General features: G+C 41.9%; 1 protein-coding gene across 1 annotated transcript in view; it reads left to right on the top strand.

Moving 5' to 3' along the window:
* REDIC1 (regulator of DNA class I crossover intermediates 1) overlaps positions 1-20,472 on the top strand; it is a 59,127-nt gene extending 38,655 nt beyond the window's left edge. The window contains exons 5-8 of the mRNA XM_089686663.1: positions 8,728-8,730; positions 13,167-13,176; positions 19,999-20,155; positions 20,235-20,472. Of these exons, the coding sequence (XP_089542789.1) occupies positions 8,728-8,730; positions 13,167-13,176; positions 19,999-20,155; positions 20,235-20,472 (408 nt within the window). The remainder of the gene's footprint in view (positions 1-8,727; positions 8,731-13,166; positions 13,177-19,998; positions 20,156-20,234) is intronic.
* Positions 20,473-22,633: the final 2,161 nt, after the last annotated feature.

A 22,633-nucleotide genomic window follows, 5' to 3' on the forward strand; every position in this document is an offset into this window, starting at 1 on the left:
TAATCCTTGATTTTGAGTAAACTAATGTGTGTTGTAAAGTGCTTTTTTCTTTGGAGCTGTGGATTTTTTTCCGTCTCTGGGCTGTTGTTGGAGATTTATTTTGGTCTTTTTTTTGGTCTTTGGATTGGCAGGTACAATTCATATTCATGTGACATTAACCCCTCTTTTTGATGTTATGTGTGTGCTCTTTACCCCTGAATAAAATGCTTAACACAGCAATCAATGCTGCCTATACCCAGCACAATAATTTCAACAAAACATACAAACCTGGTTTGTGGGGTTTTTTTTTTTAACAGTGTGAAAAGCAGTCAGCTTGTCTGTTTAATTGATCTATGAGTTCCTGTGCCCCACAAGGGATAGGAGATGAGGCTGATCTCTGCAGGGACCACAGACTGACACCCAGGAGTTGGATGCTTAAGTCTTGGCTGAATTCAAAGTACAATATAATATCCCTATGCTGGCAGAAAGTGTCGGACTGTTAAGAGCTTACTTCAGTGATGGACAGAGGAGCTCATGGCTGGAAGTCTCACTAGAAGGAGGTAGAAGATGCCTAGAATTGGTCAGAAATATTGTTCAGTATGAACTGGGTTTGTTTTCTACACTGCTGAAACTTAGTTCTGTGTTGCGTTCTGGACACTGTGACTTCACTTTATCCTCCGCTTTCTCTTTAACTGCTACCTGTCTGGCCCTGAAGTGGAGACCAAGACGCACAGCCCTCCAAGGACCCATGATGGGTTTGTGAAGGACGTCTGCCCTCTGGACCTCCTTTTCCTTGCCACTCTGACTGGATTTCCTCTGCTGAGGCCACTGTTGGCTGGGTAGTCCTGAATGGGTGCCCTGTGCCCTTGTACATTTCTGTACTGGATTGTGGCCTGCCTCTCACTGTGCCCGGATGGTTGCCTTGTGACTGAACTAAGTTCCTGCTGTATCAGATTGCAACCCTGCATGCTGGCCTGTACCCTTGATGTACCCTACCTTGTCAGCCCAGATCTCTGCCTTGTGCTGGACCTAACCCCTTGTTTGCCAGGATCCCTCTGCATGCTGGGTTAACCTTTGCTATGTCCTTCCTTTGTCCACTCGAATCCCTGCCCTGGGTGCTGGACTTACCCCCTGCTATGCTATACTCTGGTCTGTCCGAATCCTTTCCCTGTGGGCTGGGTACATTCCCCCTGCCGTACCATTCAGTTGCCCTGTGTACTAGTTCCCCATATTGCTGAGCCATCCTACGTGAATTAGCTGTGTAGTATTACATTGCTACTTGGAGGACTATTTTGTTGAAACTAAGAAAAGGTGCAAATACCAAGTGCAATGAGGTTTCAAGGGGATAAGTAGATAACCACAGTATGGGCAGGTCCAACAACTAATCTGACCAGCAATGAGACATGAGCACAAAATAACAAATAAGGGAGGACTCCCAACCCTGTGGAAGTCAATAGTCACAAGCCCGGGAATCGTTAAAATCGAAATTCACTTTAATGTTGAGTTAAAAAGCATGGCATGTGGGAGTGCCCAGATTGATACATCAGCAAGCCAGTGGAGAGGAGAAACACATATTCCCAAAAGCTGGAGGATAACACATAATCCTGGATCCATCAGTAGGTTGATCAGCCCAGGAGCCTCAGGACCGTGGGAAGGGTGTGCAGTTGGCAGCCACCGGAAGTCACGTGTCCCACATCCGGTTATGTCATACACCTGGCTAGAGACTGCCCGAACAAAGGCTGATGAGGGCAAACTGGAAGCCTAGGGGAGCAATTAGGAAAGGAATTACCTAAATAAGATTCATAAGCGGACCTAGTCAGATCCTCTGGATATCCCTTTTCCTTGAATCTATCGATCAAAACCCCACTTTGTGAGAAATAATCCTGGATGTGAGAGCAATTTTTCCAAAGTACGAAATTGGCCCTTAGGAATGTTTTTCTTCCAAGTAGGGTGGTGGCAGCTGGCATAATGTAGGTAAGAATTGCCACCTACCAGTTTGGAATAGTTTTTTTTTTTAATTTTTTTTTTTAAATACATTTTGGATTTAGTTTTAGAGGTGTCTTGCTATAGAGGGTTTAATATATGCGGGTGTCTATTAAGAATGACACACTCCCCCGGTCCCTCCTATATATAGTTTGATTGTCGGTTCCTAATCACATGATCTGAAGAAGGGGGAAGTCCCTGAAACGTTATGATGACCGGCTTCTCTCCTTTGGTTTGACATGGTTTGAGTGCTCTCTGCATTCGTCATTGAGATATATACTTATATCCAAAAGAGTGACATGGACAACAATATAGCAGGTCTAATGTTATGTATCTCAATAGAAATAAAAAATGTGTTCACTCTATACCAGCAGTGATCTATATTACCAAAAAGAGAAACCATATAATGATAACTTTTTAATTGCTAGATATGAACAATATGTCCAATAAAAAGCGGGTAATGTATTTATTTTATTTCAGGTACTTATATAGCGCCGTCAATTTACGAAGCGCTTTACATACATATATTGTACATTCACATCAGTCCCTAACCCTCAAGGAGCGTACAATCTAAAGTTCCCTAACTCACATTCATACATATACTGTACATACTAGGGCCAATTTAGACAGGAGCCAATTAACCTACCAGCATGTCTTTGGAGTGTGGGAGGAAACCGGAGGAAACTGGAGTACCCGGAGGAAACCCACGCAGTCACAGGGAGAACACGCAAACTCCAGGCAGGTGGTGCCGCGGTTGGGGTTCGAACCAGCGACCCTAGTACTGCCAGGCGGAAGTGCTAATCATTTAGCCACTGTACTTGAAGAACACACTGTAGGTGTCTAGTGATATAGCTGTACTTTGTCAAAATACAAGCAGTATTCCAGCAATCCAGTGCTTCTATATCACTTTACACTTACTTACAGTATTATTTTACATAGTAATATATGTTTTGTTTTAATCAATTAAAATCGTGCTGATATACAGTCAGGTCCATAAATATTGGGACATCGACACAATTCTAACATTTTTGGCTCTATACACCACCACAATGGATTTGAAATGAAACTAACAAGATGTGCTTTAACTGTAGACTGTCAGCTTTTTTGAGGGTATTTACATCCAAATCGGGTGAACGGTGTAGGAATTACAACAGTTTGCATATGTGCCTCCCACTTGTTAAGGGACCAAAAGTAATGGGACAGAATAATAAACATAAATCAAACTTTCACTTTTTAATACTTGGTTGCAAATCCTTTGCAGTCAATTACAGCCTGAAGTCTGGAATGCATAGACATCACCAGACGCTGGGTTTCACCCCTGGCGATGCTCTGCCAGACCTCTACTGCAACTGTCTTCAGTTCCTGCTTGTTCTTGGGGCATTTTCCCTTCAGTTTTGTCTTCAGCAAGTGAAATGCATGCTCAATAGGATTCAGGTCAGGTGATTGACTTGGCCATTGCATAACATTCCACTTCTTTCCCTTAAAAAACTCTGGTTGCTTTTGCAGTATGCTTTGGGTCATTGTCCATCTGCACTGTGAAGCGGCGCCCAATGAGTTCTGAAGCATTTGGCTGAATATGAGCAGATAATATTGCCCGAAACACTTCAGAATTCATCCTGCTGCTTTTGTCAGCAGTCACATCATCAATAAATACAAGAGAACCAGTTCCACTGGCAGCCATACATGCCCACGCCATGACACTACCACCACCATGCTTCACTGATGAGTTGGTATGCTTAGGATCATGAGCAGTTCCTTTCCTTCTCCATACTCTTCTCTTCCCATCACTCTGGTACAAGTTGATCTTGGTCTCATCTGTCCATAGGATGTTGTTCCAGAACTGTGAAGGCTTTTTTAGATGTCGTTTGGCAAACTCTAATCTGGCCTTCCTGTTTTTTAGGCTCACCAATGGTTTCCATCTTGTGGTGAACCCTCTGTATTCACTCTGGTGAAGTCTTCTCTTGATTGTTGACTTTGACACACATACACCTACCTCCTGGAGAGTGTTCTTGATCTGGCTAACTGTTGTGAAGGGTGTTTTCTTCACCAGGGAAATAATTCTTCGGTTATCCACCACAGTTGTTTTCCGTGGTCTTCCGGGTCTTTTGGTGTTGCTGAGCTCACCGGTGCGTTCTTTCTTATTAAGAATGTTCCAAACAGTTGTTTTGGCCACGCCTAATGTTTTTGCTATCTCTCTGATGGGTTTGTTTGTTTTTTCAGCCTAATGATTGCTTGCTTCACTGATAGTGACAGCTCTTTGGATCTCATCTTGAGAGTTGACAGCAACAGATTCCAAATGCAAATAGCACACTTGAAATGAACTCTGGACCTTTTATCTGCTCATTGTAATTGGGATAATAAGGGAATAACACACACCTGGCCATGGAAAAGCTGAGAAGCCAGTTGTCCCATTACTTTTGGTCCCTTAACAAGTGGGAGGCACATATGCAAACTGTTGTAATTCCTACACCGTTCACCTGATTTGGATGTAAATACCCTCAAATTAAAGCTGACAGTCTGCAGTTAAAGCACATCTTGTTTGTTTCATTTCAAATCCATTGTGGTGGTGTATAGAGCCAAAAATGTTAGAATTGTGTCGATGTCCCAATATTTATGGACCTGACTGTATACAGTTGTGCTGATAAGTTTGCATAACCTTGGAGAATTGACACAGTATGTACCATTTTTAACTGCTTCCCCGCCGCCCTATAGCAGAACTACTGCTACAGGGCAGCAGGGCTGTGCAAAATCACATACATACAGTATACATGATTTTGCATTTCCGGGTAGGGGGCACGTGCTGCCCTACCCGCTCCAACATTGGCAGCTACAGATGTCGATCATTGGGTCCCGGCCAGAGATTCCCTGCCAGCACCTACCGATCACCGAGGAACAGTGACGGGAGAAGTCTGTGTGTAAACAACACAGATCTCTCCCGTCAGCACTAACATGCTGCTTTGTATTGCAATACAAAACAGCATGTTTCCCTAGTAAAACACATATAGCACACACAGTAAAACAGCACACAGTTAACCGTTTGTTAGCCCCAGATGTTAACCCCTTCCTGCCCAGTGTCATTAGTACAGTGTCAGTGCTTTTTATTAGCACTAATCATTGTATTAGTGTCTTTGGGATGTCAGTGGCAGTTAGTTCCCACCCACTGTCAGAATGCCCGCCGCAGTCCCGCTATAAGTCGCTGATCAACCGCCATTACTAGTATAACATTTTTTAAAATAAATTCCAGTATATATACCGCCATTTGTAGGCGCAATGACTTTCATGTAAACCAATTAATTTACATGTATTGGGACTTTTGTTTTTACCGAAGACATGTAGCAGAATACATTTTGGGCTTAAATTTATAATGAAATTTGATTTATTTTATATTTTTTATTGGATATGTTTTATATCAAACAGTCAAAAATATAGTTTTGTTTTTTTTTTCAAAATTGACGGTCTTTTTTTATTTATAGCACAAAATATAAAAACCGCAGAGGTGGTCAAATACCACTGAAAGAAAGCTCCATTTGTGGGAAAAAAGGACATACATTTCATTTGGGTGCTGCGTTGCTTGACTGTGCAATTAAAGTAACGCAGCACTATATAACAAAAAATGGCCTAGTCAGGAAGGGGTGTAAATCCTCTGAAGGGCAAGTGGTTAAAGAAAACATGAGTGAGCAGGCAAAACATATTTCTTTTATTTCTTATGGGAGTCATATTCAACTGCAGGTCATAACAGAATGGTACAATCCTAAAACATAACATGGCAACAAATAAACAAATTAAATGACTCCTGTTCAAAAGTCTGCATACCCTTTGTTTTTTAATACTGTGTATTGCCGCCTTTTAGCATCAATTACATTGTGTAGTCTTGTGTAATAATTGTCTATGAAGCCCTGAATTCTTGCAGGTGGTATGGGTGCCCATTCATCTTGGCAAAATTCCTCAAAGTCCTGCAAAGTCTTTGAATGTCTTGCTTGAACCGCCCGTTTGCGATCTTGCCAGAGTGGCTCGATTATATTAAGGCCAGGAGATTGTGATGGCTACTCCAGAACTTTCACCCTTTTCTGCTGTAACCACTGGAGGGGCAACTTGGCATTGTGCTTAGGGTCATTGTCATGCTGGAAAGTTCAGCACGACAATGACTCTATGCACCCATGTACAGGTTTTGTGCAGAAGGATGCAATTTGTCTGTGTTTTCTGATAACATGCTGCATTCATCTTGCCATCAATTTTCTCAAGATTCCCCATGCCTTTAGAGCTCACATACCCAAAAAACATCAGTGACCACCATGCTTCACAGTCAGGATGGTATTCTTGTTGCTATATGCGTTGATGACCCCTCTCCAAACATAGCATTTATGGTTGTGACTATAAGGCTTTATTTGGGCCTGGTCACTCCAGATTACCAGAAGCTGTGAAGAATGTCAAGGTGTTGAGGCATGTCAAGGTGTTGTTGGACATATTGTAACCGGGCTTTTTTGTGGCATTGGTGCAGTAAAGGATTGTTTTGGCAACTCAACCATGCTGCTCATTTTCGTTCAAGTATCGTTGTATTGTGCTCCTTAAAGCAACCACACCGTCTTTTTCCAAAGCAACCTGTATTTCTCCTGAGCTTACCTGTAAGTTTTTTGTTTTTTTTTTTCTTTGTATCCAGAACAATTCTTCTGGCAGTTGTGGCTGCAGTCTTTCTTGGTTAACCTGAGCTTGGCTTGGTATCAAGCAATCCCCACATTTTCCACTTCTCAATAAGTGATTGAACAGTACTCACTGGCATATTCAAAGCTTTGGATATCTTTTTATATCCTTTTTTATCTCTATAAAAGTTCCATTACCTTGTTACGCAAGTCTTTTGACAGTTCTTGTCTGCTCCCCTTGGCTCAGTATCTAGTCTGCTCAGTACACCCACGTGAGGGCTAACAAACTCATTGCCTGTGTATACACACTAATTGCAATTTAACCACTTGCCCTCCTGAGGATTTAGTCCCATTCCTGACCAAGCCATTTTTTGCGTTACGGTGCTACTGTAACTGACAATTGCGTGGTCATGCAGCGCTGCACCCAAATTAAATTTCTGTCCTTTTTTTTTTCTTATGAATTGAGCATTCTTTTGGTGGTATTTGATTGTACGGTTTTTATTTTTTGCGCTCTAAAAAAAAAGTGACAATTTTGAGAAAAAAAACTATATTTTTGACTTTTTGCTATTAAACATTTCCAGTAAAAAAATTAAAAAAATAAAATTTAGGCCAAAATGTATTCTGCTACACTTATTTGCTAAAAAATAACAATATGGGTAAATTAAATGGTTTCCGTTAAAGTTTTAGCGTTTACAAATGGCGGTATAGATACTGGAATTTTAAATACATATTTACTAGTAATGGCGGCGATCAGCGACTTATAGCAGGACTGCGGTGGGCATTCTGACACTGGAGAGAGCTGACTTGGTGTCACTGACACCTGCAGTGACACCAATACAGTGATCAGTGCTAAAAAAAAAAAGCACTGACACTGTACTTATGGGACTGGGCAGGAAAGGGTTAACATGAGGAGCGATCAAAGAGTTAAAAGGTGTGCTGTTTTAGTTTGGCTTAGTTTTTAGCTGTTTTAGTTCACTGGCTGGGACCTGATGATTGACAGCCACGGCAGCGCGGGTAGGGCGTGCGACCCCTACCCGGAAATGCAAAATCACGTTTGTATATATACGTGATTTGCCACCCTGTAGCAGTATATCTGCTATAGGGAGGTCGGGAAGCAGTTAAAAAGCCGCAGATGTGGAAAATAAACTTTTAATTGCCATTTTATCGTGTGTGTGTGAAGGCCAAACATTCCAGGTTGTGTAAACTTTTGATCAGGGCCATTTGGATGATTTCTGTTAACATTATGATTTAAAAGGAACCAAATAACTATGTGATAATAAATGGCTTCATATGATCATTATCCTTAAAGGACAAGTACAGCCAAAGCTCATTTGGCTGTACTTCACCTGTGGATCACAGGAGTGCAGTTTGTTCTGCACTCCTGTGACTCATTTTCAGACGACAGCGGACAGCTGACGTCACTCAGCTGGTCCAAGCTGGGTAAAGATACCACCTTTAAAGTCGGGATCCACCCAGATGTCAGGACCAGCACCTGGCTCAGCCTCTCAGCGATCTTCTGAGAGCCTGAGCCAGCTGCTCCCTCCCCCTCCACAGCTCAGAGTTCCAGTGAGTGCTGTGTGGGGGGCAGAAAAAAGAGCAGTGACAGTCATCAGCTCTCTGCTCATGGAGTGCTGAGAACTGAGCGATCAGTGGAGCCAGCAGAAGACAGATGCAACCAATTCAGCATCCACCTAGGTAAGTATGATTTCAGAACCCCCCCGCCCCCAAACTTCTCTTTTAAATAAGACAGTTTTTTGGCATGATCAGCCATATTTTCAATATCAATGCCAAGATTTCATGGTTTCTGCCAGGGTATGCAAACTTGTGAGCACAACTGTAGCTATACAATTATGTGCAACCTGCAGCCTACTGCTTATAATTAACGGCTTTTACCTCTACAGTGTGTTGTTTACAATTACTGGCTTTTCATTGATAAATTGTCTTAACTTTATTACATGAACAATTAGTGCTGGATGAGGTTTCCTTTTGGAAATATGGTTCAGTGATGGTACGGGTTGTACAAAAGGATTTTTGAAAGACCTAATATTAGAGCTGCTATTTTTCTGTACATCTTATATTTGAAATATTCTTGCAGCTTTTTGTGATTTGTTTGTCTGTATATACCTAGCTGGTGAGTGCCAAGATCTAGTTTCCCAGAGACCAAAAATGCTACACTTCCTATCTCCCTCTGTTTTTTTTTTTTTTATTATTTTATTTTTTGAAGTGAGAGTGCAATTAACAACCACAACATTTGGCCAGTAGGACAATACAAAATTGAAAACATACAGTTTGTTATTATAGTATAAGAACCAGGTATCAGTCCTGGGTCAAAGGATGAACATTAAGAAACAGAAGAGAAAAAAAAAAGATGAACGGTGGTTGGTCTAAAAATTAGCAGATGATGGAATGAGGAGAGGCTTTAGCTGCTAAAGCATAAAATATATTTTAATTTTAATTGGAGGGTAGGATATCAATTGGAGGGTCATTGTTGAACAGTCAGGTTTGAAACCATTGTGTATATTGAAAACATTGTACTATTTATTTTTGGGTAGGTTTTAATGAAAGATTCCCAGATATCAAAGAATTTTTGGACCCATGACTCCTTATGTAAGGATGCCTCCACCCATTACCCCTGACTCTTTTTATGAATTTGGGCTCATTCACATTTGGCCAGGCACTAAACTGGAGCAGTTTAGTGTGCAGGTGGCTGTCCATTTTGGGCTGTGGTGACGTGCAGCAGGGCACAGTGTGACATGTGTTTTATTGCATCTCACAGCTCCCTTTTTTCAGGAACTTTTTCAAGTGTACAAAGTCACACAATTTATGTCACTGCACAGCAGCTCTGTGCTTTGTGCTTGCTGTGTGGTGACATGCAGTACTATCCAGTAAGGTGCAATATTATGCAGCTTGTCTGCATTTTATTGCACCTGGCTGCATTGCACCCATGTTGTAGTGAGGATGAGGCACATAGAAAACAATTGTTTTCTATGTGCCCAGCAGTGACTTCTGTTCTTCCAGTGTGGAATCACCAGTCACTAAGGATGAAGTGGAGTAAAGCGATGGGGAGGCACATACTGCAGCAAAAACTGCAGATGATTTTTTCAATCACTGCATTTTATGAGTCACAAGGTATGGCTTCTCAACCAATGCTTTCCACTGTTAATACACTGAATCACTAGTCTTTGCCTAGTAGCACCTGATTCTCCACAGCCAGGCGTTAAGAGGCTGGCAAAATCAAAAAGACTATTGTACAGTACAGGACACAGGAACCTATTCACTATCGCGATATCACTTCCTGAAGGCGTTCAAGAATAATTGCTTTGAGAGAAAATACCAAATTAACGGTTTGGGACATAGTAAATGCAGTTGGTGTGGGGAAATAAAGTATTTCAAGGGTTGTGAAGCTGTATCAACAGGCGGGATTCCGTGGACACTTCTCGGAAAGGATGTAGAAGAATGAAGAATACACCGAGGAGCGATAGTCTAATCAGAAGAATTAACATAATAAAACCAAAGACCAGTGGGGACTTCAAAAGGGAGCTTGCATCTCATGGAGTTAATGTAGACACTTCCACTGTGCTCCTCCAGTGTGGTTGTAGAGCTAGACCCACAGTTAAGCAGCTCCTGACACCCACTATAAAGAAGAAGCAGTTGTTATGGGCAAAGAAACATAGGGACTGAACTTTGGAGCAGTTGAAGAAAGTAATATTCTCAGAGGAAACTCAATTTTATGTTCATGGATACAGGTCAAACTTCATTCAGCACTTGGAGAATCTCTTGAAACTAAAATAATATAAGTGGTGAAGCGCTCAACTTAAATAATCAAAAACTAGTGCAATATCCCCATATATAAATATCACATCCCTAGTGGTATAATGATACCCAAATGATAACTCTTAAGCTATGCAGATATACAAATAATAATAATATAAATAATAATGAATGAAAAACTAGTGCAATATCTTCATATATACATAATATATCCCTGGTGATATAGTGATAAACAACTAATATCTCTTAGACTGTGCAAAAGTGATACTAAAATACAATTAATAATACCAATTTACATGAAATATTAATTACAATAAATTAAATAGTGATGCCACACTGTGCAAAATTATAGAAAAGTGTTCAAATAATGTCACTCCATGCTACAATAGTGCTCTTCGTGAAAATCTTGACGTGACTCCCCTCAATGGCAGAAATGCCCCCTCACCTTCCACATTCGACCCTTGCGGGTCACAGAGCTTTTTATATATATATCTCTGCCAGATATTAATCTCCTCCACTGCCTCCACCGACCTTGATCCTCCTCCAGGCAGTAAGTAACACTCCAATTACTCCCCTCATACAACGAATTCCAGCATCAGGGCAGGCCAGAGAGCTTCCTTCGTGTCCCAGGAGAGCTCTCCTGGGACACGTGTCCCAGGAGAGCTCTCCTGGGACACGAAGGAAGCTCTCTGGCCTGCCCTGATGCTTGAATTCGTTGTATGAGGGGAGTTATTGGAGTGTTACTTACTGCCTGGAGGAGGATCTCAAGGTCGGTGGAGGCAGTGGAGGAGATTAATATCTGGCAGAGATATATATATAAAAAGCTCTGTGACCCGCAAGGGTCGAATGTGGAAGGTGAGGGGGCATTTCTGCTATTGAGGGGAGTCACGTCAAGATTTTCACGAAGAGCACTATTGTAGCATGGAGTGACATTATTTGAACACTTTTCTATAATTTTGCACAGTGTGGCATCACTATTTAATTTATTGTAATTAATATTTCATGTAAATTGGTATTATTAATTGTATTTTAGTATCACTTTTGCACAGTCTAAGAGATATTAGTTGTTTATCACTATATCACCAGGGATATATTATGTATATATGAAGATATTGCACTAGTTTTTCATTCATTATTATTTATATTATTATTATTTGTATATCTGCATAGCTTAAGAGTTATCATTTGGGTATCATTATACCACTAGGGATGTGATATTTATATATGGGGATATTGCACTAGTTTTTGATTATTTAAGTTGAGCGCTTCACCACTTATATTATTTTTGTTTTACATATCTTGCGGTATAGAGAATTAGGTGATAGCAGCTAACTCACTAGGTTCTGTGGAGCGCAGGGGGATTTCTGTATATTTAACCTCTTGAAACTGACCACATCCTGCAAGCCTCTATACACCCATCTAAAGTCATGTTTTGGGGGTGCTTTGCTACTTATAGACCAGAAACATTTCACCCCATTGACAGCATGAGGGACAGTAATTATGTAGGTGTTCTGACAGCAAAACTGACCCCGATACTAAAGATGCAGTTTCCTGATGGAGATGAGTGTTCTAGCAAGACCTAGCTCCCTGCCACAATTCCAGGTTAACTAAGGTCTTTTTTTCCCCAATAAATATTGAAAGTTTTGGAATGGTCAGGAAATTCACCAGACCTAAACCCAATAGAAAACCTGTGGACCCTTGTGAAGGCTTGCATAAGAAAGATGGATGCTCGCATAAGAAAGATGGATTGTATAACAAAATTTTAAATGATTAAACGTGTGGTTTAGGAACCATGAACCATGGATTTGTGTGGAACATTAGTGGCATCAAAGCCTAAGGCTGGATTCACACCTGAACATCTTCAAGTGTTTTTCACGTGTTTTGTCGCATGATTTTTGCATGTTTATGTGCATTTTCATACAGTATTTTTCACCTTTTGGCATTTTTCTATTAGCTAATAGAAAAAAATATCTGTTGCAGGTTTTGTAGCTTTTCCATCAGCTTTTATTTATTTTTTTATTATTATTCATTGATTATCTTTTCTTTTGTTAGGGTAAGGGATTAGAGTTGAGGTTGGGGGTTAGTATTGTTTTCTTATTCATTTATTTTGTTAGGGTGTTAATAATATTACTAATAAATGAATACATAAATGTAAAATAAATACACAAATAAAAATAATCATGAATAATATATAATAATTAACCCTTAAGAAAATTTACATAAATAATGCCCTATCCCAAAATAATTATAATTTGTTTTTGTTCCGGTTTGGGTGTTTATTATAGTATTATTAATTTTATTATTATTGTTCATAATTTATATAATACTTTTTGTTAGGGTTAGGGGGTTAAAATTAGAGGTTAAATATTATTTGTTTATTTATTGTTACATATTAAGGTATTTTATTTATGATTATTTTTATGTAGTTATTTTACATTTATTTATTCATATTACTCTTTTTTTTTTTTTTTCTTTTTTTTTAATGTTTCATTTGAGCAGAAAAACACACGAATATGCACAAAACCACACATATCACAGGTTTCCATTCATCTCTATGGAAATGAAAACACTCAAACGCACAAATCAGCTTGATCTGAGCGATAAAAAAAGCTCCAGAACTTGTTTGAGCTTCAGGCATTTGACTTCAGGTGACTTGGAGTGAACCATCTCCATTGAGAATAATTATTTTTTTTTTCTCCTCGAGTGATTTATACCTCGAAGCTCCAAAACGCTTAAGTGTAAATGGGGCCTTGGAGCAGGGGTCCTCAAACTTTTTAAACGGGGCCAGTTCACTGTCCCTCAGACCGTTGGAGGGCCGGACTATAGATTAAAAAAAAATAAACTATGAACAAATGCGGACACAGTACAGGAGATGACCAGAGACTACGGACATACAACGGCGGCGGGAATACTGGGCCAGCCGCTCCATAAGACGCACAGACATTTCCCCCCAAATGTGTCTTATGGAGCGAAATAGTGCCCCATCATTGGTGTCAGTGGGAGGAATAGTGCCCCATCATTGGTGTCAGTGGGAGGAATAGTGCCCCATCATTGGTGTCAGTGGGAGGAATCGTGGCCCATCATTGGTGTCAGTGGGAAGAAACGTGCCCCATCATTGGTGTCAGTGGGAGGAATAGTGCCCCATCATTAGTGTCAGTGGGGGGAGGAATAGTGCCCCATTGTTGGTGTCAGTGGGGGGGGGGGGGATAGTGCCCCATCATTGGTGTTAGTGGGGGAAGGGGATAGTGTCCCAACATTGGTGTCAGTGGGAGGAATAGTGTCCCATCATTGGTGTCAGTGGGAGGAATAGTGTCCCATCATTGGCGTCAGTGGGAGGAATAGTGTCCCATCATTGGCGTCAGTGGGAGGAATAGTGTCCCATCATTGGCGTCAGTGCGGGGAGGAATAGTGCCCCATCATTGGTGTCAGTGGGGGGAGGAATAGTGCCCCATTATTGATGTCAGTGGGAGAAATATTGCCCCATCTTAAATGTCAGTGGGGGGAGGAGTAGTGCCCCATTGTTGGTGTCAGTGGGGGGAGGAAAGTGCCCCATTGTTGGTGTCAGTGGGGGGAGGAAAGTGCCCCATCGTTGGTGTCAGTGTGTGTGGGGGGGAATAGTGCCCCATCGTTGCTGTCAGTGGGAAGAAACGTGCCCCATCATTGGCGTCAGTGGGAAGAAACGTGCCCCATCATTGCTGTCAGTGGGAGGAATAGTGCCCCATCTTTGGTGTCAGTGGGAGGAATAGTGCCCCATCGTTGGTGTCAGTGGGGGGAGGAATAGTGTCCCATCTTTGGTGTCAGTGGGAGGAATAGTGTCCCATCTTTGGTGTCAGTGGGGGGTAATAGTGCCCCCTCATTGTTGTCGGGGGGGGGGAGGAATAGTGCCCCATCATTGGTGTCAGTGGGGGGAGGAATAGTGCCCCATTATTGATGTCAGTGGGAGAAATATTGCCCCATCCTAAATGTCAGTGGGGGGAGGAGTAGTGCCCCATTGTTGGTGTCAGTGGGGGGAGGAAAGTGCCCCATCGTTGGTGTCAGTGTGTGTGGGGGGGAATAGTGCCCCATCGTTGCTGTCAGTGGGAAGAAACGTGCCCCATCATTGGCGTCAGTGGGAAGAAACGTGCCCCATCATTGCTGTCAGTGGGAGGAATAGTGCCCCATCTTTGGTGTCAGTGGGAGGAATAGTGCCCCATCGTTGGTGTCAGTGGGGGGAGGAATAGTGTCCCATCTTTGGTGTCAGTGGGAGGAATAGTGTCCCATCTTTGGTGTCAGTGGGGGGTAATAGTGCCCCCTCATTGTTGTCGGGGGGGGGGGGGGATAGTGTCCCAACATTGGTGTCAGCAGGAGGAATAGTACCACTTCATTGGTGTCAGTGGGGGAAGGAATAGTGTTCCATCGCTGGTGTCAGGGGGGGTGGAATAGTGCCCCTTCATTGGTGTCAGTGAGGGAAGTAATAGTGTTCCATCGCTGGTGTCAGGGGGGGTGGAATAGTGCCTCATCTTTTGTGTCAGTGGGTGGAAGGAATAGTACCTTATCGTTGGTGTCAGTGGGAGGAATAGTGCTCCGTCCTTGGTACCAGTGGGAGGAATAGTGCCCCATCATTGGTGTCAGTGGGAGGAATAATGCCCCATCATTAGTAACAGTGACACCAATGATGGGGCACTATTCCTCCCACTGACACCAATGACACTTAACTTTCTGACCCCTGCTCCAGCATGGTGCTGCTGCAGCCAGCATACCTGGTTGCAGCAGCACCATCAGCACGGCACATTTACCTGTCAGCTGTCCTTCTTCACTCCAGCCTCTTCCTCGCTCGATGTTCGCAGGGCCGCTTGGCTCTGCCTCCTGGCAGGTGATTGGCCGCCTGTGTGCCTTTCCTGAGCTACAGTTCTGGCGCCCAATCACCAGTGAGGAGGCTGAGCCGAGCGGCAGGAGTGAGGGAGTGGCCGGAGTGAATGAAGTATCAGCGCTTCCTTGACTGGATCGTTGTGGGACTGGGACTGGAGCCTGGTAAGGTACAGCAGCCCCCTGCCCACCCCTGTACTTAGTGTCCCTTCCTCGTGGAAAATACGCCCCTGCCGGTGGGCCGGATAAATGGCCTTGGCGGGCCGCATGTGGCCCGTGGGCTGTAGTTTGAGGACCCCTGCCTAAAACGGTAAGTGAAGTTCAAGCTAAAGGAGGCCATATCAATTACTGACCGTACATAAATGCATTTTGTGAACCTGAAATTGTCTCATTGCAATTTTGTCTTGTTGCAATACTTTGTTTGCCCCAACTAATTTAGCACAGTACTGTAACAGCAAGTCATCTGTGTATAATCCCATTTTATGATGAGATGGTCCAATGGGAAGTCGCCGAATGTCTGGATTTTTATGAACAGCATCTGCCAGGTGTGCCATAGCAGGATATAAAGATACAGGAGCAAGGGACACCCCTGGAAGGTGCCATTATGTATATTCACTTGGGTATAACAGACCATTGACCCTGATTCTTGAGGTGGGGGCGATGATACAAAGCCTAAATTTGCATAAGCATAAAGAGGCATAATGAAGAATACCTATCTAAACCAATGTGAAGGACAGGAAAGACCACTTCAGGCAATCGAAAGCTTTTTCCGCGGCCACCGAAAGTAGACACAGCAGAATTTTATGCATTTTTGTAAAGCAGACAAAGATTAGATTTTTTTTATTGTATTATCTTCGGTTCTCCGATTAGGGATGAAACCCACCTGCTCTTGATGACTTAACTAGGGGATGAAGGAAGTCGGTCTTGATGCAAGAATTTTGGTACACATCTTCAAATCTACATTTATGAGTGAAACAAGCCTGGGGATGTAAGTGCCTGTACACATTGCTGATTGCTTTTATTTGCATTCATAACTGAGGCATAGAAAACTGTTTACTATGCTTCAGTTTGTGAATGAATAGGAAGCTACTCAGCACAGAATACTTCCCATTCATTCACTGTCCAGTGCAGCTGTGGCTGCAGAGAAAGGGTCTGGGTCATTTCTGTAAAGATGAGACATCAAGGGTCTGTTTAAACCCCTGGTATTTCACCAAAGCCCCCTAATGAGATTCCGAAAAAAAACCCTAAAATGTAAAAAAGTTATAAATAAAAAAAAAACTACTGACACTATTCACTGCCCTGCTGACACTGTCCATGCACCATCCATTGCCCTACTGACACTGTCCACACATTGTCCACTGCCCTACTGACACTGTCCACTGCTTTACTGACAGTGTCAGATAGGCTATGTTCATATTTTTACAGGAATGTGTTTTATTAATTTTAGAATATTTTATGGGTACAAGAATGATTGTTTTGTTTACCATACCCCTTTAAGCCCCTCCCTCTGTTAACACAATTTAGCCACACCCACTGTTCACTGCAGTGCATTATGCATGACACATTACATTACTACTCTTCTTGAGGCACATAAAGCTGTCCCAGGTCTTTTACAATCCTATAGTGTATACTACCAAAAAAAATTGCTATGCACTGCTTTGCTTGAAGAACAGGTGGCAACCCTAGCTGCTGGCGAGAAGAAAGAAGAGAGCCCAGAAGCAGGTCTTTCCTAATCTTTTCCGGAGGCACCCCTCCTAATCTGCACTGGAGGTAAGGCTTGAAATTGCTTCATTCAATCCTTACCTCCGCTGCAGATTGGAAGAGGCGCTGCTGCAACGAAGAAAAAACCCAGCCCAGCAGACTGGGCCTTTTAAGAGGCCGGCTATGACTGTACACTGAGGTGATTTCAAGCCTCACCCCTGCAGTGGATTAGAAGGGGCGCTGCTGGGAAGGAAAAAGAGCGCACAGAAGGCCTTATTAAACAATTGCTGTGTTTGAGGTTTGAAGGAGATGATTTCAAGCCTCACTTTAATAGTGGATTAGGAGGGGCACCACCGGGAACGAAGAAGTGAGCCAAGAATGGGGTCCTTAACTACTTGCCGACCGCAGATAGCTGAATAACGGCTGAACTGCGGCTGGCCAGTTCTAGCAGGGTGCCATATGATGTCCTCCCAGAGCGCTCCCACCCGCGCGTCCCTGGTGATCTCTTTGATCGCTGTGTCCTTGACACAGCAGATTACCGGTAAATGCAATTGCCGGTTATCGGCTGCACTTTCCTCACGCTCTCACAGCGTGAGGAAAGTTCTGCCGATAACCGGCAATTGCCAGAGGACAGATTGGCACTGATCATCAGGTCACTGATGATCAGTGCCCAGCAGTGCCACCAACCTGTGCCGCCCAGCAGTGCCATCCACCAGTGCCCAGCAGTGCTGCCCATCAGTGCCCCCCATTAGTGCCCATCATTGTTACATATCAGTGCCGCTTATCAGTGCCCATCATTGTTGCATATCAGTGCCCATCAGTGCTGTCTATCAGTGCAGCCTCATCAACGCACATCAGTGAAGGAGAAAAACTTCTTTTTTTTCAAACTTTTTCCTCTTTTTTTGTTTATAGCGCAAACAATAAAACACCCAGCGGCAATTAAATACCACTAAAAGAAAGCTTTATTTGTGTGAAAAAAATGATAAAAATTTCATATGGGTGCAGTTTAGCATGACCGTGCAATTGTACAAGTGCGACAGCACTAAAAGCTGAAAATTGGCCTGGGCAGGAAGGGGGTATAAGTGCTTGGTAGGCAAGTGGCCGCGGTATAGCTGAATGATGGCTACAGCGCAGTTCTCCAGTTCTGGGAGGGCGTCATATGACTTCCTCCCAGAACGCACCCCACCCGACACTGTCATTGATCGCTGTGTTCTACAGACACAGCTGATCACATGATTAGTTAACAGGCCAATCACGGTGGCCTTTTACCACCTGATCAGCTGCTGTCTCAGCGTGAAGAAAGTCCCTGCTGATAACTAACCTGCAAATGTGTTTATTTTTCCTTGTAGCCTCCCTGACGGTATTCCCGAGTGTAGCTCGGGGTAAAGTTTCAGTACCAAAAGCGGTAACCTTGAGCTACACTCAGGAATACCATGCGGCGCTGCTCCGGCATCTGTTCTTTATTTACCTTGTCCTGCGCTCCCGCGATGTCCCTCCTGCAGTGTCCCCGGCAATGTAATCCGGCGGATGCCGGCATCTGTCATCTGGGTTCCGTACCCTGTGAGCGTTGGGACGTACGGGGGACGGAACCGGCGGGAAATTTGAAAAAGACAAAAAGTGACATTCACTAAAATCACATAGTAAAACATTACTGTATCAAACCATTTCACATACATTTTGTCCCTAGTGCTTTGTCCTGTGCCCTGCCTGCATTTTTACTGTTCTTTATGCCTGGAAACTGAGAAACGTCCATGGCATCCAAAAAGCGTCCCTTTAGGTCAAAAGCAGATTTAGACCAGATAGAGAACAGCGATAGTAAATCAGAACCACTTGCAGAATTGAGTGATAATGATTCGTGGAGAAATTCGTCATCAGACACTGAAAACGATTTTGCGACTTTGCTCAGTGATGTGTGAACTTGGCGCTATATTTAAAATTTCAGTGTTTTTGGTTTGATTATATTATTGAATTAAATGTATTATTATTTTTTATGATTATTTATTAAATTATATTTTATGATTTCGTGTTTCAAATTTTATCATACCCAGGATGTTTAATAGACTCTTGTTCAGACAGATTTCAGTGAGTTATTCCTAAAAATTACAGGCCTACAATAAAAAAAATACATATTTCCATGCAAAAAAATGTAACGCTTTGAGCACAGAAATATGGACATAATCGCTAGGGAGGTTAAAGTGGTTGTAAAGGCTTAAGGGTTTTTACCTTCATGTATTCTATGCTTGAAGGTAAAACATCTTCTCTGTGCAGCAGCCCCCCCCCTATACTCTCCTAAGCCCCCTCTCGATCCAACAATATGCCCTGGAGTCTCGGCTATCCCGGGACTCTCTCTCCTCATTGGCTGAGACAGCAGCGGGAGCCATTGGCTCCCTTTGCTGTCAATCACAGCCAGTAAGCCAATGAGAAGCAAGAGGGGGCAGGGCCAAGCCCTGGCGCTGTGTGTGAATGGACATGCAGAACAGCAGGTGCCCCCATAGCAAGCTGCTTGCTGTGGGGGCACCCTACAGGAGTGAGGGGCCAGGAGAGCCTGCAGGGGACCCGAGAAGAGTTGGATCCGGGCTGCTCTGTGCAAAACCACTACACACAGCATGTTTGTTATTTTTAGAAAAAAAATGTAAGCCTTTAGTATTTTTAAAATTAAGATTCTAACAATATAATGTCACACAAAGAAATAATAAATGTGAGTTTTCAGCACTTTGAAATAAAAATACTGCAGCCTAAAAACATGCACTTAGTGCGAGATAGAGGGAGTGAGTGAATGTTAAACTAAATAAATCAATGAATGATTGATTATGCTTGTTGGCATCTACCAAGGACTGAAATGTCAGCATTACAGTATGTGAACTGAACTTTAAATTGACTTTATTAAAAATAAATAAGCTTTAGCATTGAAGGGAGGGGGGGTGGTGTTGGTAATGTATTTATTTGTTTGGTTGTGCAAAATATTGAGTAGCAGTAATATGCTATTTTGTTGCCTTTTGTGCATATTGTACTATAGGTTTATATATCTGTACCATTATAAATCAGTTAAAGGATATATATAATATTTGATCATATATGTTAGAGAAATTAAACCACACAGAAAAGGAAGACATCACCACTGACAGTGGGAGCAGGAAAGGATATCTAGCTGATCTTAAAATTAAATACAAATCAGAAGTCATTTCTGGCATAAAACAATATTTACATGGCATTGGTACAAATGACAAAGATGCTGTTGTGTTCGCAAAAGAATTCCAAGCAAATATGTTTTCCGAAAAAGGTCCATTTTATCACGGATGAATGTCATCATGTCAACAGTGATGTATATAATGCTGGAAAATGTGATCAACCCATTCAGTTCTTTGTTGTAAAAGAATGCAAATGTTCTAATTGTTTTCCTAATTTCTATACTGAAGCAAAAGGAATGACAAATAATTCTGCAGATGCCACTAGGAGGCAATGTAGACCACATCTTGATGCAGTTAATACTGAGTATGTGGTCAGTGAAACCTACAAACAAAATGAAAACAATTCCAGGGCTGTACACAACAACTAATACTACAAATATATACTGTCATTATAGAATCGTATGCTTGGTTAGCTATTTTGAAACTGGTTAATCTATTGTTATAAGGATCTTTCTTTTTATTTAAAATTTGTCCTAGAAGGGTTAGTGCATTCACAGGTTAACACTGGTGTGTTCTCTCAATTGCTCTAGGAGTCAAGAATAACAGTTTCTAGTTTAACAGAATAACAGTTTAACAATTCCTTTTTGAGTGGTGTATTTTTAAGTAGATAGTTTTTGTTTAGTGTATTTTTTATCTAGTATTGAAGAAATACTAAGTTGGTTTATCATGCTGGTGCTGTAAGTGTTCAGCACAGGGTTTTGTGCAACTAAAAATGGAAAAAAACTGTGCACTGCAACCCTGATATTAAAGTAGAACTAACATAATAACTAATAGTATAACTTTTTTTTTCATTTTGGATGGCGTAAGGGAAGGTTATAATCCCTGTTAGGTTTTGTTTTGCCATCCGTGTCCCATTGGGGAGATTTCCCTTCGCTTCCAGATCCATAGCCAAAACAGGAAGTGAGAGGAAATCCCTCCAAAGTGAAGTGAGGGAATCTCTTGTTTTCACCAGGGTCATCAGAACTAATGTATCCATTGAAATATTTTTTCCTCTATTACTGTTCTGGGGACAACCCAAAATTTGGAATTTTTACTTTTACGTTCACTCTCAGTGATCATGGCAAAAAGACAAATCATGAGGGTGAATCTCCCTAATGGGGGCACTTACAGCAATATACACCCGTCAGGTGTTCTGATCCCTCTCTACTCTCTACCTTTTATAGTTATACTTCAATTGAACTGTCAATAGCATGTAATGTCCCTCTTACACAAACTCTAAAAATAACTTTCCAACACTTAATCTAACCATAAAACTTAACCTGACACTACCACTGAACCTGTAAAGCACAAGTAAAAACCCTGGGGGTATATATGGGTTCCCCTCCATTATGCTGGGACATAGACTTCAGATATACTGTAGTGCAAACCTGGTCCCCACTGCCCGACCCAGACAGTTCTTTTATTCATTTCTACAGCAGCTGTAATTGCACCTTGAGCAAACTGAGGTCTGGCACTCAAAAGTCGGCATTGAAGCTTGCTACCAAACCTACCCATTTTCATATTCGCATATAACTATGCAGAAAGGAATGTGTTGGAAGAAATGAGTAACTTAACAAAGCTCTCAAACACAGCAATCAGGTGAGGCAGAGAATACCAAAAGCTGCTACAGGTATGCGCATTCACCTGTGGGTGCCTGCACTTCATGTCTGTAGGCAGCCTTTAGTATTCTTAAACTGACTAGAGTCTTATTAAACCTGTCAGTGACCTAACTTATTCTATGTTGTTTTATGTTACTGCTTGAGGTCTTGTATTTAAACAAGAGATGATTATGTTCTTTAAGCAGTGCTGCATTATTTGAAGCTGAACTCCAGCCATGTGGAAAAACCCCATAATGCCCCTGCCACCCTATTTCCCATGCCCTGGCCACTCATGGTAATACTTGCAGTCCTGGGATTTTTTAACCCTGGTGGTTCCTGTTGCAATGACTGATCCATTGAATGCTTGCCAATGTCCCTTTTTTGTCAAGGTAGTCATGTGTGCACCGTAATCAGTTCAAGAACAGTGTCCATGTCGTCAGGATGGAACATAAGTAATGTTTGAAGAGCTTGTCCACATTCCATCAGAAGATCACAGTTAAAAGTAAATATTACTATGTGCTTGAAAGTGTCTTTACAAAAAATGCTGTAGACTAATTGAAATGTGTGCATGTGTGTTTTGGGGGCAGTTACCTTTTTTTTTTTTTAATTACATGGCTGAAGCTTTAAAGCAGGCAATGTAAATGTTCAATATGGTTCTGTTAACATTAACATTGTTTTGTTTTATTACTTGTTATTTTAATGTTTTACTTTACAATAAAATTAAACTATAGCTTAATTTTAGTGTTCCATATTCATTCAAACATCTTGTTATTACAATTGACTGTCCCACCTCATGTTGGAGTAAACACTGTTTGAAATGGTTGCAAAGCATACACTGATGCTATCATTGGCCAACAGAGAATGATCATATATGTGTTCTCCACAAAAAAGGCTTAAAACGTTCTCACAGAATTAAATTAATTTCTAGACACCAAATAAAATGGTTAAAGTT

The sequence above is a fragment of the Staurois parvus genome, unplaced genomic scaffold, assembly GCF_062004578.1.
Source record: "Staurois parvus isolate SC_StPar_1 unplaced genomic scaffold, SC_StPar_1.0 ptg000019l, whole genome shotgun sequence".
NCBI classification, from domain to species: domain Eukaryota; kingdom Metazoa; phylum Chordata; class Amphibia; order Anura; family Ranidae; genus Staurois; species Staurois parvus.